The 14,546-nt window shown below is 40.5% G+C and overlaps 1 protein-coding gene across 1 annotated transcript in view; it reads right to left on the reverse strand.

Moving 5' to 3' along the window:
• Positions 1-7,407: 7,407 nt before the first annotated feature.
• ahrra (aryl-hydrocarbon receptor repressor a) overlaps positions 7,408-14,546 on the reverse strand; it is a 55,291-nt gene continuing 48,152 nt past the window's right edge. The window contains exons 5-8 of the mRNA XM_030769579.1: positions 13,522-13,657; positions 12,798-12,931; positions 11,344-11,552; positions 7,408-8,461 (exon numbers count right to left, since the gene is read on the reverse strand). Of these exons, the coding sequence (XP_030625439.1) occupies positions 7,408-8,461; positions 11,344-11,552; positions 12,798-12,931; positions 13,522-13,657 (1,533 nt within the window). The remainder of the gene's footprint in view (positions 8,462-11,343; positions 11,553-12,797; positions 12,932-13,521; positions 13,658-14,546) is intronic.

The following is a 14,546-nucleotide window of genomic DNA, read 5'->3' on the forward strand; positions in this document are numbered from 1 at the left end:
ACCACACTCCACAACTGTTCATCCTCTGTCAAAACAGAGCATCCTTAAAACCAAAAATCACACAGAGCTACATATGACAACCTCTGTCAAAACAGAGCATCCATAAAACCAAAAATCACACAGAGTTACATATGACAACCTCTGTCAAAATAGAGCATCCTTAAAACCAAAAATCACACAGAGCTACATATCACAACCTCTGTCAAAACAGAGCATCCATAAAACCAAAAATCACACAGAGCTACATATGACAACCTCTGTCAAAATAGAGCATCCTTAAAACCAAAAATCACACAGAGCTACATATGACAACCTCTGTCAAAATAGAGCATCCTTAAAACCAAAAATCACACAGAGCTACATATGACAACCTCTGTCAAAATAGAACATCCTTAAAACCAAAAATCACACAGAGCTACATATCACAACCTCTGTCAAAACAGGGCATCCTTAAAACCAAAAATCACACAGAGCTGCACATCACTATCTCTGTATACATAATAAACTTTGCAGGGCACAGTGCTGTTCAAAATAAAAAATACCTCATCTAAATGAGGCAAACCTTTAGGTAAAAGCATACATTATTAATAACTGATAAATGTCCTTTAAGATAAAATCCCACAAACTGCTTGCTCCCCTAAAGAAGGCCCATCCAGGCATCTCTGTGCAAATGACAGTTGGCCTCAGTAAGTAAGGTGCTGAAGTAACCACCCTAATATTCCCATCCTGCTGGAGAATGGTACATTTTAAATCGAGTTTTTAAAGTTGGGATGACGGGACCAAGCTGACAGCTAGCCCTTGTCATGACAACCATCCACAGTCACACAACCTGAATGAGGAAAGACTATGTTTTACTGTGGATAAACTGTGGATATTGTCAAAATACATCAAACATTCTCCCTTCACTGTGGGGAGCCGTCTCTCACAGTTTTTCCTCTCTGCACATGTCCCTCTATGCAGAACAGTGTGCTGCAATATTCTATCTGCACTCTGAGAGGAGAATGACACATTTAAACATTTCCACCAGCTGTCTCTGATTGAGATAGTGGGGGAGAAGAAGGAAGTCAGAGAAAGAATGACTGTACTTTGATTCAAAATGGTGAGATGATTCAGATATTAGTCACTGGAAGGATTGTATGGCCAGCACATTCGTGGTGTCCATGTTAACCTTTTTTTCATTTCAGTGGAGATTCTGAAAACAAGAAATTAAGCATTGACTTCCTATGTTTCACATTGCTGTGTTCTCTTCCATGGCAGTCTGAAGTCGACTCTGTCTGGGCCACGTCATGCAGTGGAGAACATTTCTGGGGGCTAGTTTGAATGGTCGGTCATAGAGTGCATTCACTACAATGTGTAAAGAGCACGTTTCAAACCTTGAGTGACTGAACTTGCAGCCCTGCTGACAGAAATTCTAAATTCTACATCACAGAATATTTTTACACACCATACAAAGTTACAGGATATGTGATTGTGTTGTTAGAATGGGATGAAAATCCTTGTATAATGTGGGTCAAAAGGACGCCCACACATGGCGCTGGAAATGCAGACATCAGTAAGGCACTCATTTTAAACTAGAAAACCTCTGAAAATGCTTTTGGTTTTGGAGGGTTTCACAAATGCATCTATTTTCATGTGGTGTCTGCTCATATGCTTATTTGTTTGTTTGTTTTGTTTTGTCTTTCCAAAGTCAAACTGAAGTATCTGAGATGATGCGTATTATGGGGGCTTAGCTGGGCTCTCACAGTGTCTCTGTGAATGTTTTAGAGGTCGTGTGATGGCTGTGAAGAGCTGGCTGTACACTCAGAGCAGATCACTGCCATCCAGCTGGCTGTGTGTGGGGCCCAGAGCTGCTTGCCCACTGCTAGCATGACAGCATGTAGAGCATTGTCAACAGAGCCCTGGCCTAAAGCTCCGCAACCAAGAACGATTTTGCACCGGTCTTCTTACCCCTCTCAGTGTCACATACACACACGTGCTGTCAGCTAGCCTTGATCTCTTGATCATCAGAAGAGGAAAAAATGAAGAGCAACAGTGGAGGTATAGTTCACATTTACATCTGAATTTCCTCCCTGATACACACAGGTTGTGACTTCATTTATTACTGCTCAGGACACACAGACATGTGAGTCTGGAGACTTTGGATATTTTTGTTCATTCAGTTTATTGGGATGTGTCATGTGCTTTGAAGTGCTTTATGGTTTATGTCCTTTTTAAAAATTAGAGATGGGCGACAGTTGCACTCTGCAGTCAGTCTGTAGTGCTTCAACAGAGTTGAGCATTTTAATTCCATGTCTCATGTCAGAGTCAGATCAACCTTTTGATGTTCTGGTTCTCTGTGGATTAGAAAGAAGGCTGACTCTAAGTATACCTAATAGATAATAAAGTGCTAAAAATCAGTGTAAAAACAATGACACCCTAATGTGTCAAAGCAGAGCTGCAGAGAATTAGCATCCAATTCATTAGACTCTCAATGCAACATTTCCTGCTTCAATTACCACTGTGTCTCCAATTTGTTTTTAGTGAGTTAGTTTGTTTTTTTTATTTGAGCCAGTGGACTAATACCTTAAAATGGTTCTGTCTTCATTCTTTGGCAACCAGTCAGTGTCATTCACTGAACCACTGACGCTATACTACATCGTCTATCATGCTGGAATTTTGTGTCAGAGGTTACACTTCAGATGACACTTTAACCTCTTGGTCACCCCTTTAAGATGATTATTTTGGGATCATACACTTAGCATATGTTTGTGGAAGTGTTTAAACCATCTTAGTTATGGCTTCAACTGGGATTAGATGTCTGTCAACCCTCCTAATGCAAATATTTAAAAAAAAAAAAAAAAAAACCCAACATTTAAACACCAGTTCGATCATTAATTAAAAGCCTTTGTCCCACGCATGTTTGTGTGCATGGGGCATACTAACTGTATCACGAAATAAACTATATCATGAAATGCTGTTCTACAATCAAACTGTGTCAACTGACTGCCAGTTTAGTCTGCAAAGAACTAGAATATGTCAGGATTTTTTCCATAGAAGTCTGAGCAGAAAAAGACAATAAAGTTGTCTGAACTGTCCCTGTGACCGTTAGGATGTTAGTGGTGTTTACACTGGTGTGTCTGTCCACCCTGGGCCACATGCAGTGCCAGTGCTTATGATCTTGCACTACAGTGGCAGTGCTAATGATCCTGTACTATATTGCCAGTGCTAATGATCCTGTACTATATTGCCAGTGCTAATGATCTTGTACTATATTACCAGTGCTAATGATCCTGTACTATATTACCGGTGCTAATGCTCCTGTACTACAGTGTCAGTGCTAATGTTCCTGTACTACAGTGTCAGTGCTTATGCTCCTGTACTACAGTGTCAGTGCTAATGTTCCTGTACTACAGCAAACTCTGTTACAATACAAAGATGAAGCTGCAAAAATATAATCACAATTCTATGTGCCAAAAAGTGTTTTCCAGACCTGTTCCTGGGGGCCCATTGACAGATCTGACACACTCAAATCAACTCATCAGCTAATTCTCCCTTGAGTAGATGAGTGAGGTCTATTAGAACAGGGAGAGTGTGAGAGTGTCTAAATGTGCAGAGGAGAAGGACTGGGAAACATTGCATTAAAAACATATTTGGAGAGAACTTCAAGTTAAGTTCAATTCCATTACTTTGAATGCAATTCCTCTCCTTGCTTTCAATCCATATTTACAGCAGTACCTCTGAAGGACAGAGGACAAAGGGAGAACGGTATTTTCACATACACATGGTTTCAACACAGCTCTGGCCCATAAAATACAGTGGGAATGCAAAACACACCTCTTGGCGTGAGGATATCCTGGTTTAGCAAGTGGGTGAAAATCCAGTTACTGTCTCAGTTTATTGGTGGCGCTTGTCTGTTGTCGGCATAGCTCTGGCCATATCGTGTAAAAGCAGAGCTGATGATTTTACGCGTTCCAAGGGAGTAGCATGCCATCGCAGAGCAGTGCACCGTGGTGTGCTGGCATAGGAAGACACACCTGGCTGTATGCTCAAAGTAAAACATGAATTTAAGCTTTAAAAAAGAGAGAAACCTCTCCTTTCTCAAATCCTCCATGCATTCAATGCTTTAGTCCAATTTAGACCAAGTAAGACAATGTGAAGGACATTCAATGTGTGTTTCTATCTGAGGACTTGTCTTTTTGTATATGCACAGTGTAACAATAAAAAGGACTACACAAGTGATTGTGTTACCAAGCCTTTGATTAGAGTTTCCTAACTTTGCACATAATATGTTAGAAAGAGGACATACTGGTGAACAACAGCATTTTATTTTTCTCAAGACATCCATGAGATGTCAGTTTTGTAATCACATGCTGATGGTCATGTTTGCCGACATAACTAATTACATTTCTGAAATACTAGCGAAACTACAACTAATACTTATTCAGAGATCACTTAAGGGTTAAATATTTTTAAACTTCAAACATATATCAACGATCCAGTGAAAGTCTCATGACAACAGGTCATAGGTCAGCTAAGGGTCAACAGCGCTGCCGGCTTATCTAAGAAAAGCCATGACCTTCCCTGCCTCTGCTCTTAAAGATCAAGAGATGTTAATCGTAAAAAGGATAATGGATTATTTTTGGTCCTAAAATGGCAACTGTAGTATATATTATCCCATTAGTGTGACTTTAGCATGCCTTGGCAGTCTAGGGGTGTGTGGTTGGAATAATGCTGAGGAGATTCTTGTGGCTAAACAAGGTTAGTCATCTTGACACATCTGGCCCTTAGCTAGAGCTGTCTATCTGCTTTGGCTTTAGCACTGAGCTGCTAAGGTGTCTGGCCACACAAGCTTTATAGAACTTCCAGTTGGGAATTTAGTGAAGATGTTACCTATAACTAGTTGCCACACTGTGCATATGTAAAAGCTAGTTACTTTGTAGGTTCATTGGAAATTTCATAGGAAATCTTTCTATGTTCATTATGCATAGGTAATTATGCATAGCTGATTGACCTGACTCTGTGGAGAAACAGTCGATATAGTTGATGATTTTACTGTTCACATAAAGCTTGTAGTGTTTGACTGGATGACTTGTTTTTTTTTTTCTGTGTTCTGTATCTGTATTTTTACAGGTGAACATGATTTTGTAATTTTTTTTTTTTGGAAAAATAAATAAATAAAATAACTGTATCTCTGGACACTGTAATGAACTCTACTATGTCATTTTAGAGTTCCACATCAGAGAGAAAGAAAGGAATGTAAAACCAGTTCTTTAACCCATCTGCCCAACAGAAGCTGCGAAACATGATTTTTTCTCACATTCTGAAACATTTTACCATCTCCTTGAGTCTTGAATAATCATATTAGTTGGTAAGTAGTACTATTTAATTTGAATAATTTTTTTTCATCTGTGAGTGGCTACACAATTTTCTTTCCATCTGTGTCTAGTTTCTAATTGCTCAGATCTGTTTTTAATTATTTGAGAGGTGTACTGTTCTTCAAAAGCTAAACTGGGACTGTTTAATTCAAAATGTGAGACTGTAGACGAGACTTCAAGCCTTTTAGAGTCACAAACAGAGACTGATGTAACTTTTAAACACCACCTGGTTACGCATTAGTCAACGCAGTGATTTACCAGTGAGTTGTATTGTTAGTAGTATTAGAAAATAAGTGAATAACAGTCATTTTTTGCATTGATATTTATTGCATTGTTTTAATTCAGAAAAAGAGAAGTGATGATGCTGCAGTACAGTTGCTGCTTTGCAGCTACAAGATTAGCCAAAGAGCCCGGTGACATTTTTGTTAATGTTAGCCAAAATAGATTGCATAGGGGGTAGAAAGCCATTTTGCAATCTTTCTTACAGGTGCAAAGCCTTGAAGCATTTTTTAAAATGTATACAATTCTGCCAAGACAATAAATATTAATTGCTGAACATTAAAAAGAAATGTATGAAAACAAAAAACAAACAAAAAACATAGAAGCAACAAGGGAGACAATTATAGGGAGGATAATTTACAATTATGCATGTCAATGTGACATTATGTCTAGGTATGGACCCAGTAGTGCAAGTTTTACCCCAAGACAAATGGTGTAAAACTCAGTGAGTATAATTAGGTGAAGTTATGAGTTAAACTATGGATTTAAATTCCCATTAAAGTCGATAAACTGGATTAAACTAAACAGGAAATTTTCATTTGGCTGTCAATTTTCATTTTACGGTTACAGCTAACAATAAAGAGGACAAAGACAAACCAGGGTATACATGAACATCTCCCACAAAACTTTTATATCTGACTCCCAATCTCTTGACTCAGCTATTAGCCAAAATCCTCCACATCCATAGACGGATGATCAGGCCATGTGGTTTTGGCTTTGTGACATCAGTGAAACATTGACTATGATTTTAACGTTTATTTAAAGTTTGAGCTATTTGACATGTCTTAGGAAGACATTTATATGATGAGAGAAATTCTTCTGGCCTGCAATAAATTATTACATTATGATATTGTGAACTCCAAATAGGCACCACAGCTTAGTCAGAGAACATTTCATTAGAAAAAAAAGGAATTTTCACTTTTGACCGTACCTTTTATAACTGATCCTTCAGTTGTTTTATGTCTTAAAAAATACATGTTAGAAGTGAGCATGCAACAAAGTTGAAATGGTGAATTAATTCTGAAGTTAAACGTATATTACACACCAAGCGCACTCTACAGTCCACTCACACATCCACAAACAGTGGCGGTTTGATTTTAGTGTAAAACATGTCTTTATATTTTTAAACATTTTACAATCCATATTGTAATAGCCAACGGAATCTGGTATACAGAACTCAAACACGGTGTTATATTAAAGATTTGCATCACTATATCAAAAGTGCATACAAGAAAAAATAATAAAACTTTTAAACTTTTTTTTTTATTTAAAAACAACAGAATCTATGGATTTGGTAGATACTTGAGTTTCTACCATAAAATAAAAACATTACTCCTAGACCTGAGCCCTCAAGTGTAAGTTTGAAGGAATTGTGCGCATAAGCAGCCAGAAAGCGAATCAATGCCTTTTAGTGCTAGTCAGATTATATTCTCACAGGTCACTGCTTGAAGATTGGTCTCAATAGTTTTCATTCTCATTCAAATAGAAAGCAGTGAACATTAAGTGTAGAAAAGTGCTTTCTGAGTATAACTTCCATATAAAACATCCCAAATTGTAGAGCTACTCTATGAATAATTAAATGTTAATGTGGAAACTATTGCTTGGTTTGAACAGATTAGAACTATTGCTTGGTTTGTTATTCTGTTTCACCGATGACTACCATTGACTGACTGACGTGTTTTAACACAGTGGGGGGCAGCTTCCTGTACCGGACTAAGTAATGCTAACACATCTGCCAAGCACTTAAGCAGATCAGTGGCCACTTCCATCCACACTATTGCATATAAATATAGGGGTTGGCTTTGTGCTGCTCTGTGCTCATCACGCAGTTCGGCATGATGTTCCGCTGGATGCCACTTGGGCACATGTCACGCCCGCTGTCATGCCAGGGTGGCGAATCCATGGGTTCTCGCTTTATAGTGTGGAGCAATCCCTGACCTTTGAACTCGTAGCCCTGTTTGTAGTCTGGCTGCATGTAGCCCTTGTGCTCCAGGCTGCTACCATAGCTGTCCATGCAGTTGGTGCTCTGGGTGCTGCACAGTTGGTCAGGGTGTGCCAGCCTGTGGGGGCTGAGCTGCATTGACTCCTTGTTCAGGACACATTTGAGGGGCCGGTTCATACTGCCACATGTGGTCTGGTACTGGCCGTTGAATGCTGGCCCACTGTTAGCCTTGGCCCTTTGGCAGGGTGAGTACTGCTCGTAGAAGCCGTCCTCCGCCTTCACCTGAAGGCCATCGTAACTACCCCCGCCGCTGTTGTAGCGCTCACGGCACCCCCACGGCCGGCCATAGACATCACAGCCATTTTCGGAGTCCGAGTCCTGCTCCACTTTGATAGGCACCTCAGCCATAAGGCGTCCGCCATAGCACTCGGGGTGCTCTTCATAACCGTTCTCACTCTTAATGCCGTCCACACAATAGCCGTCTGCTTGCCCAGCCTGCTGCAGGCTCCCATAAAGCTTTGGCATGAAGACCTCAGCCCTGTTGCCGTGGAAACTCGGAGACATCCTGTAGGGTTTTCCATAATGGCCAACCTTGCCCAACCTGCTGTTGGCAAACAGGTTAGTTCGGATAGCCCCCGAATTATCTCTCACGATCCACGAGTTGTCGAGATTGGTGATTCTTTGACCCCCTGCTGATGACTTGCAGAAATTGAGGGGTTCATCCTGTCCGTAGAATGCTTCACTCTTGTACTTAACGTTGTCTTTGGAGAGCGGTGTCCATGGGGCATGTTGGCGCAGTGGGCCTGTAGGGATGGAGCAGTTTAGGAGTAGGGAATCTCCTCTGTCACCCATCATGGAGTTCCTCCTCCCATGATCCTCTCTGTCACTGCAGGTCAGCAAACAAACAGAGGGAAAGCAAGAGTCAGGTTCCTGATACATTCACATCAATATTTATGTTAAAAGGTTTAACAAGGTACTTCTCAAAAATATGGGGAAAAGTTATTGAGATGGTGATGTTTCCATGCACTACCTGTTTTTTTCCCCTCTATCAATATTTGGCTAAAGCCAGACGGTAACCTGTCATGTATTGCCACAGAAGGATTGGTGGTAAATCTGAACCAGTGGAGGCCAAAGCTTCTTTTTAAGATTTATCTTCTTCCAGACCTAATTTATCAAACCTGTTACAGCTAATCATTGTTCTAAGGAGTATCTGCATAATATCACCAGATATATTAGATTAGAATTGACACAAAGTCCTGGCAAAAGAAGGGCTGGCAACCACTGGTCACGAAAGCAGAGCATCATTATGGTCTTTCAGATTAGAAATTACACACAGTGATACTTGTAACAACCAGAAAAAAGCCTTTTAAATGTTTATTTGTGGACTCAGCATCAGTCAAATATTTTGCTTGGAAGTAGGGTCATACACAACTCATAGTGTGCCAGTTTTGCTGTGCACTTGGCCAGCTGAGCTCTGGTTCTCTTCCTCTGCCATTTCTGTTAGGATGTAAATCTTAGCCCAGGGCTCATCATAACTGCCTGATCCAGAGTGACCTCATGCATTCAGGCAGATGAAAAGAACTCTGTTCCAACTGCTGTGGGATCAGCTCAAAACCTCTGATTTAAGAGGCAACACTGAGATGACTCCACGCTCTGGCTGTGTATCCCCATCGCCCTCTTTGTCTCCTGTATTTCAAACATTCACTGATAACACATGTTCTAGTGGTCCATCGTTCAGAGCCAGCAGCGTGGGGTGGAAACCAGATTCTGTACACATGCTGCAATCTGACTTGTGATTGATTTGGTAGTCGGTCGCTGATCTCACCATAGGTTCCACCTATTTTTGTATTCAAAATGTATCTCCATAAACATAATGTAAGTTTATATTCAACAAAAATTTTGTCAAATGTATTATGTTATAGCAACAGTACATTTAACTTCTAATTAGCAATTAGAACAGCACTTAATCCCTAACTGTGGAAAACCCACCTTGGAGGTTACTACTTCTCTCTCTCTCTCTCTCTCTCTCTCTCTCTCTCTCTCTCATAAACTTGCATTCACAGAAGCTCACAACTGTTCTGTGTTGATAAATATAGTTGTATTCATTGGTAATATAATCAGTTATATAAACATTAAGCCTCAGTCCTCTGATCAGGAAAGTCTTCTTTGATCTGAGTGGTACAGATCAGGGCCAGGCTGTGCCCATATCCGTGTATGCACAAGCCTCCTCATAATATGAACACATCTGTTGTCAATTCTCTCTCTGACAAATGCCTAGTACATTTTTAATCACGTCATATGCATCCACTGTGAGCCAATAGCAAAGCCCTCTGTCGTATTGTAAAACATCACAATGATATGGACTAGAGCAATTTTTAAAAGCATTAAATTTCTTGGCATGTAATCAAAGTCAGAAATGGAAATTACTGTCTGTAGGAATCTACCACTTTACTGCTACATATGACAACATGGTATTAAAACCCTCCACCCATTTGTTGGAAGAATCATGACTTTTTTACATGCTGTTGTAGACCACATAAATATGCCATTTATTGCACTGTGTCCGGCAAAACCTAGTTCAGTCACAGTCATTTCAAGGTTCACCCTCAAACTTAGCAGAGATAACACACAGATTTACTACATGCAACAGCACACAAACAACTATGATATGTCTTCTGTATAAACTGTTAGATTATGTAAACTATGTAACAGATGTATAAAGTCACTTTAGACAAAAATAAATGTAAATGCACTGTAAATGTCAGGTGAGCTGTAGGAGAGGTGTGTAAGCTGTCTGGTAGATGATATAAATTGTATAAGAGATGTATAAGATGGTAGATGAGCTGTAGGAGAGGTGTATAAGCTGTTTGTTAGATGATATAAATTGTATAAGAGATGTATAAGATGGAAGATGAGCTGTGTGAAAGGTATAGAAGCTGTTAGATGATGTAAACTGTAACAGATGTATAGTAACAGATGGTAGGTGATCTTAGACAAGGCAAACTGTTAAACAAGGCAAACTGTAAGACAATGTGAACTGATAGACAAGGCACACAGTAAGACAAGGTGAACTGTAACACAGGGTGAACTGTAAGACAGGGTGAACTGTAAAACAAGGTGAACTGTACGATAGGGTGAACTGTTAGACAAGGTGAACTGTAAGACAGGGTGACCTGTTAGACAAGGTGAACTGTAAGACAGGGTGAACTGTTGGACAGGGTGAACTGTAAAACAAGGTGAACTGTAAGATAGGGTGAACTGTTAGACAAGGTGAACTGTAAGACAGGGCGAACTGTTAGACAAGGTGAACTGTAAGACAGGATGAACTGTAAGACAGGGTGACCTGTTAGACAAGGTGAACTGTAAGACAGGGTGAACTGTTAGACAGGGTAAACTGTAAAACAAGGTGAACTGTAAGACAAGGGTGAACTGTTAGACAAGGTGAACTGTAGGACAGGGTGAACTGTTAGACAAGCTGAACTGTAGGACAGGGTGAACTGTAAGACGGGGTGACCTGTTAGACAAGGTGAACAGTAAGACAGGGTGAACTGTTAGACAGGGTAAACTGTAAAACAAGGTGAACTGTAAGACAAGGGTGAACTGTTAGACAAGGTGAACTGTAGGACAGGGTGAACTGTTAGACAAGCTGAACTGTAGGACAGGGTGAACTGTAAGACAAGGTGAATTGTAGGACAGGATGAACTGTAAGACAGGGTGAACTGTAGGACAGGATGAACTGTAAGACAGGGTGTATAATGGATGTCTGACCTGAGCTCTGATGCACTGATGAATCCACTGCCCCCATTCTTGTATTTGGCCCGTGGAATTGCCCCCTTCATCTTCATCTCAGTGATAGAGGGCAGAAGCAGGGGCACAGCCACACAGAACAGCGCAAGCTGAGGGGGCATGGTGGCACCTGACCCTGTTTTCTTCTTTTGGCCATGGAGGAACTTCAGACGGCCCTGGAACTGCATTGTCTGACAGGGACAGAGAAGGCCATTAATGACATTCTCTAGAAAGCAATGTTTTTTTTATAGATCATTTGTTAATTTGTTCCACAATCACTGCATACATACGAACAGATACTCTGAATTCACACACATATATGCATCAATCAATCTGTTGTTACTGGAGCAGTATATGCAAATAGCAAGGCTGAAGTGTAATAAATGCAAACAAATAATAGGTAGGAACATAAAGTAACAAGCCGGAGCCGAGCTTGTGCAAACCATGTGCAAGTGATGTTGAAATGAAATTCTTGTAATGTCTCAAGGGATTTTATGAAAAAAAAAGACAGAACTTAAAGCAATTTTTAAGGAACTAAAATAAGGAACTGATGTGTGTTATTTATGGGAATGGTATAAAAATTTGGGATCACTTACACGAAATATTAGGAAAGATCAGAGTTCGAGAATATTACAAAGCACATCAAAGACATTTAACAATGAAATCATAGGATAGTAACCTAGACAACCATAATCCATTCTCAAGAGTTCCAACTAACTCATTTTTGGACCAATCAAAACCACACAATGACTGTCACTGAACCTAATCCACAAATTATTAGAGGCTGTGCAGTTGTACACTGTTTGTCCACAGAAGGATATCTGATTCATGCAAGCTGATTCATATGCTCCTTGCTGTTATCCGTAGTCAGTCACATTCCTTGGCTTTTAATTGAGCAAGTAGCATGAGGCACTTCTGTGGACTCAACAGAACCCAGTGGCTGTGGTTTTCCCTCCCCTTCAGCCGAAAAGCTTTCGTTTACAGCATCCAAACCATTCTGGTCTAAGCTTTCAGGGATGAACACTCTTGGTAAATGTATCTATCTGAGGATAGTTATGATTCTTAGTGGACTGGTCTATTTATGGCCACCGCAATGTAAAACACTTCCACTAAACATGTAAGAAAAGCCACCCTTGCGTGAGTGGACGCATGAAAACAAAGAAGCCAGTGCCCGAAGAGGAAACTTTCCACATGAGGACTGCAAACAAAGTTATATGAGAATGATTCAAACTGTAGTTGAAAAGGGATATTTTTATAGTGACCTTCATAAACTGTCCACAGAAGCTTCACAAAATGTCCAGGCAGGCTGGGACAACAACACTGCCTTTGACTAATCCAAATTGTGGGGACGGAAGACGACTGGCATAGGATAGGTTTCTATCACCATGCACAATAGACTTATTGTTATGTTTACAGTGAAAAGCAGCGCCACTTACTAGGAAGCCAGAGGTGCTGTCCAGCAGGCAGCGTACTCGGGAAATGAAACAGCGATTCAGGAAAGATGTGTATTCCGGTGGAATGCCACCTGCCTCCTGGGAGTGGAAGAGGCTGCTGACAACAAAATCCTCACCTATGAAAAACACAAACACACAAACACAGGCCAGATTTTGGCTGATGGAGAGCATGAACTGTTTTATTAGGGAACATAAAAAAAGAGTATTTCAAGCTCTTATGACACATTTTATAGCTAATGTGTTTAACATTTAAACAAGAGAAAATAAACAATATATAAGGAGAAAGGCAGCTTTAGTTGTCATTTCATCAGAGACTAAGACTGTTTAACTTACATTATAAAGCATCTATATTCCTCAAAAAACCAAACCAAAACAGAACAGAGGGTATAATTAAAAGTAATTATCAGTTATCAAGAGATTTTATAGACTGACTTTAAGAGCAGCATTTTGAGAAAGAAGGTACATTCACATTTACAAAGAAAATTCCTGAGTTTTCTGGACAATTGATCATTTTTGGTTATGGGTCCAGTCAAATTTATTTCTGATCTGATTTCTGATTTATTCTATATAACTGATCTGAGATGAAACAGACTTAAGACAGCAGATGTGTCATAGCAGTATGGATGTTGATTTGAGCTCCACTTTGAAAGTGGTCCCAGTTTGGTGAACTGTCCTAGTTCTGTGTTGGGAGTGATTGTATACACACCAGTCCCTGACACTGAATGATGGTCGCTGGAGGCCACCTGCTGTGTGGGGTTCATGGCCCAGTGGAGCTGTCTTCTAAACTCCTGCCGGTCATCCACATGGATGTAATCAAAGACGTTCTGGTGCATCACATCCGTCTGTTAAAACACAAAGAGACACAGAGAGAGAACACATAAGGGCTTGACCATTCGATAATGATTAAGGCTCCAACTCCACATTTGCAAACAACAGTGCCCTTTCCACTTAACCCCAGGATTCGCTCCAGTGAGCCAAGTCTAAAGCCATACGAGCCGGTGGGGGGTGGCTGAGGCTGCAAGCGTTTGCCAGCAAACTGTTCCTGACAACTCATTCACTTTCACGCTGGCAAGTGATTGGCTAGTCAATGGGGCCATGTTTGTTTATGATTATTTTTGTGGATAGTTTTAATGACACAAAAGGTGATGACTTTATGAACTTCATGTTATCACGGGTAACATACACACCGCATAAGACTACAACATCCTCAGTCACCTATTTACTGCCTCTACATCATATCAGACAAATAGCTTATTAAATTCAATGTGGTTTATCAGATGCCCTATTTGTAAATTTCTCTGTCTGTTTAAGATTCTTCCCTTTCTTTCATGGCTGGAATTCCTATGTCCAACACTATACAGACAATCAGGGCTGTGGGCTAGGCAGCGGTTGGTGTTTGGGGCCTTGAGGTGGTGGGGGCTATCTTGTTTGTCTAAAATTGCATGACAACATCTGCTAAGGAGCAGTGCAGCCCAGCCCCGCCCTGCCCGACTGAAAAAAAGCATAAAAAAAACCAAGCCCACATTCGTAATTCCTCTTTCTTTCCAGCAATAGCTGTGCTTTCTGTCAGAAATGACAGATTCCCTCTAAAATATTCAACCTTTCCCCCGTAATTTCCACATTGGCGGCACGCAAGGCTTTTTGAACATTTGCCTTGCAAAACAATTCGACTGCACGAGAAGCACAGCAGCGCCACCATGTTACCCAGAGACAGACGGATCTGGTGTCTGT

Source organism: Chanos chanos, chromosome 3, assembly GCF_902362185.1.
Source record: "Chanos chanos chromosome 3, fChaCha1.1, whole genome shotgun sequence".
Lineage (NCBI taxonomy): Eukaryota > Metazoa > Chordata > Actinopteri > Gonorynchiformes > Chanidae > Chanos > Chanos chanos.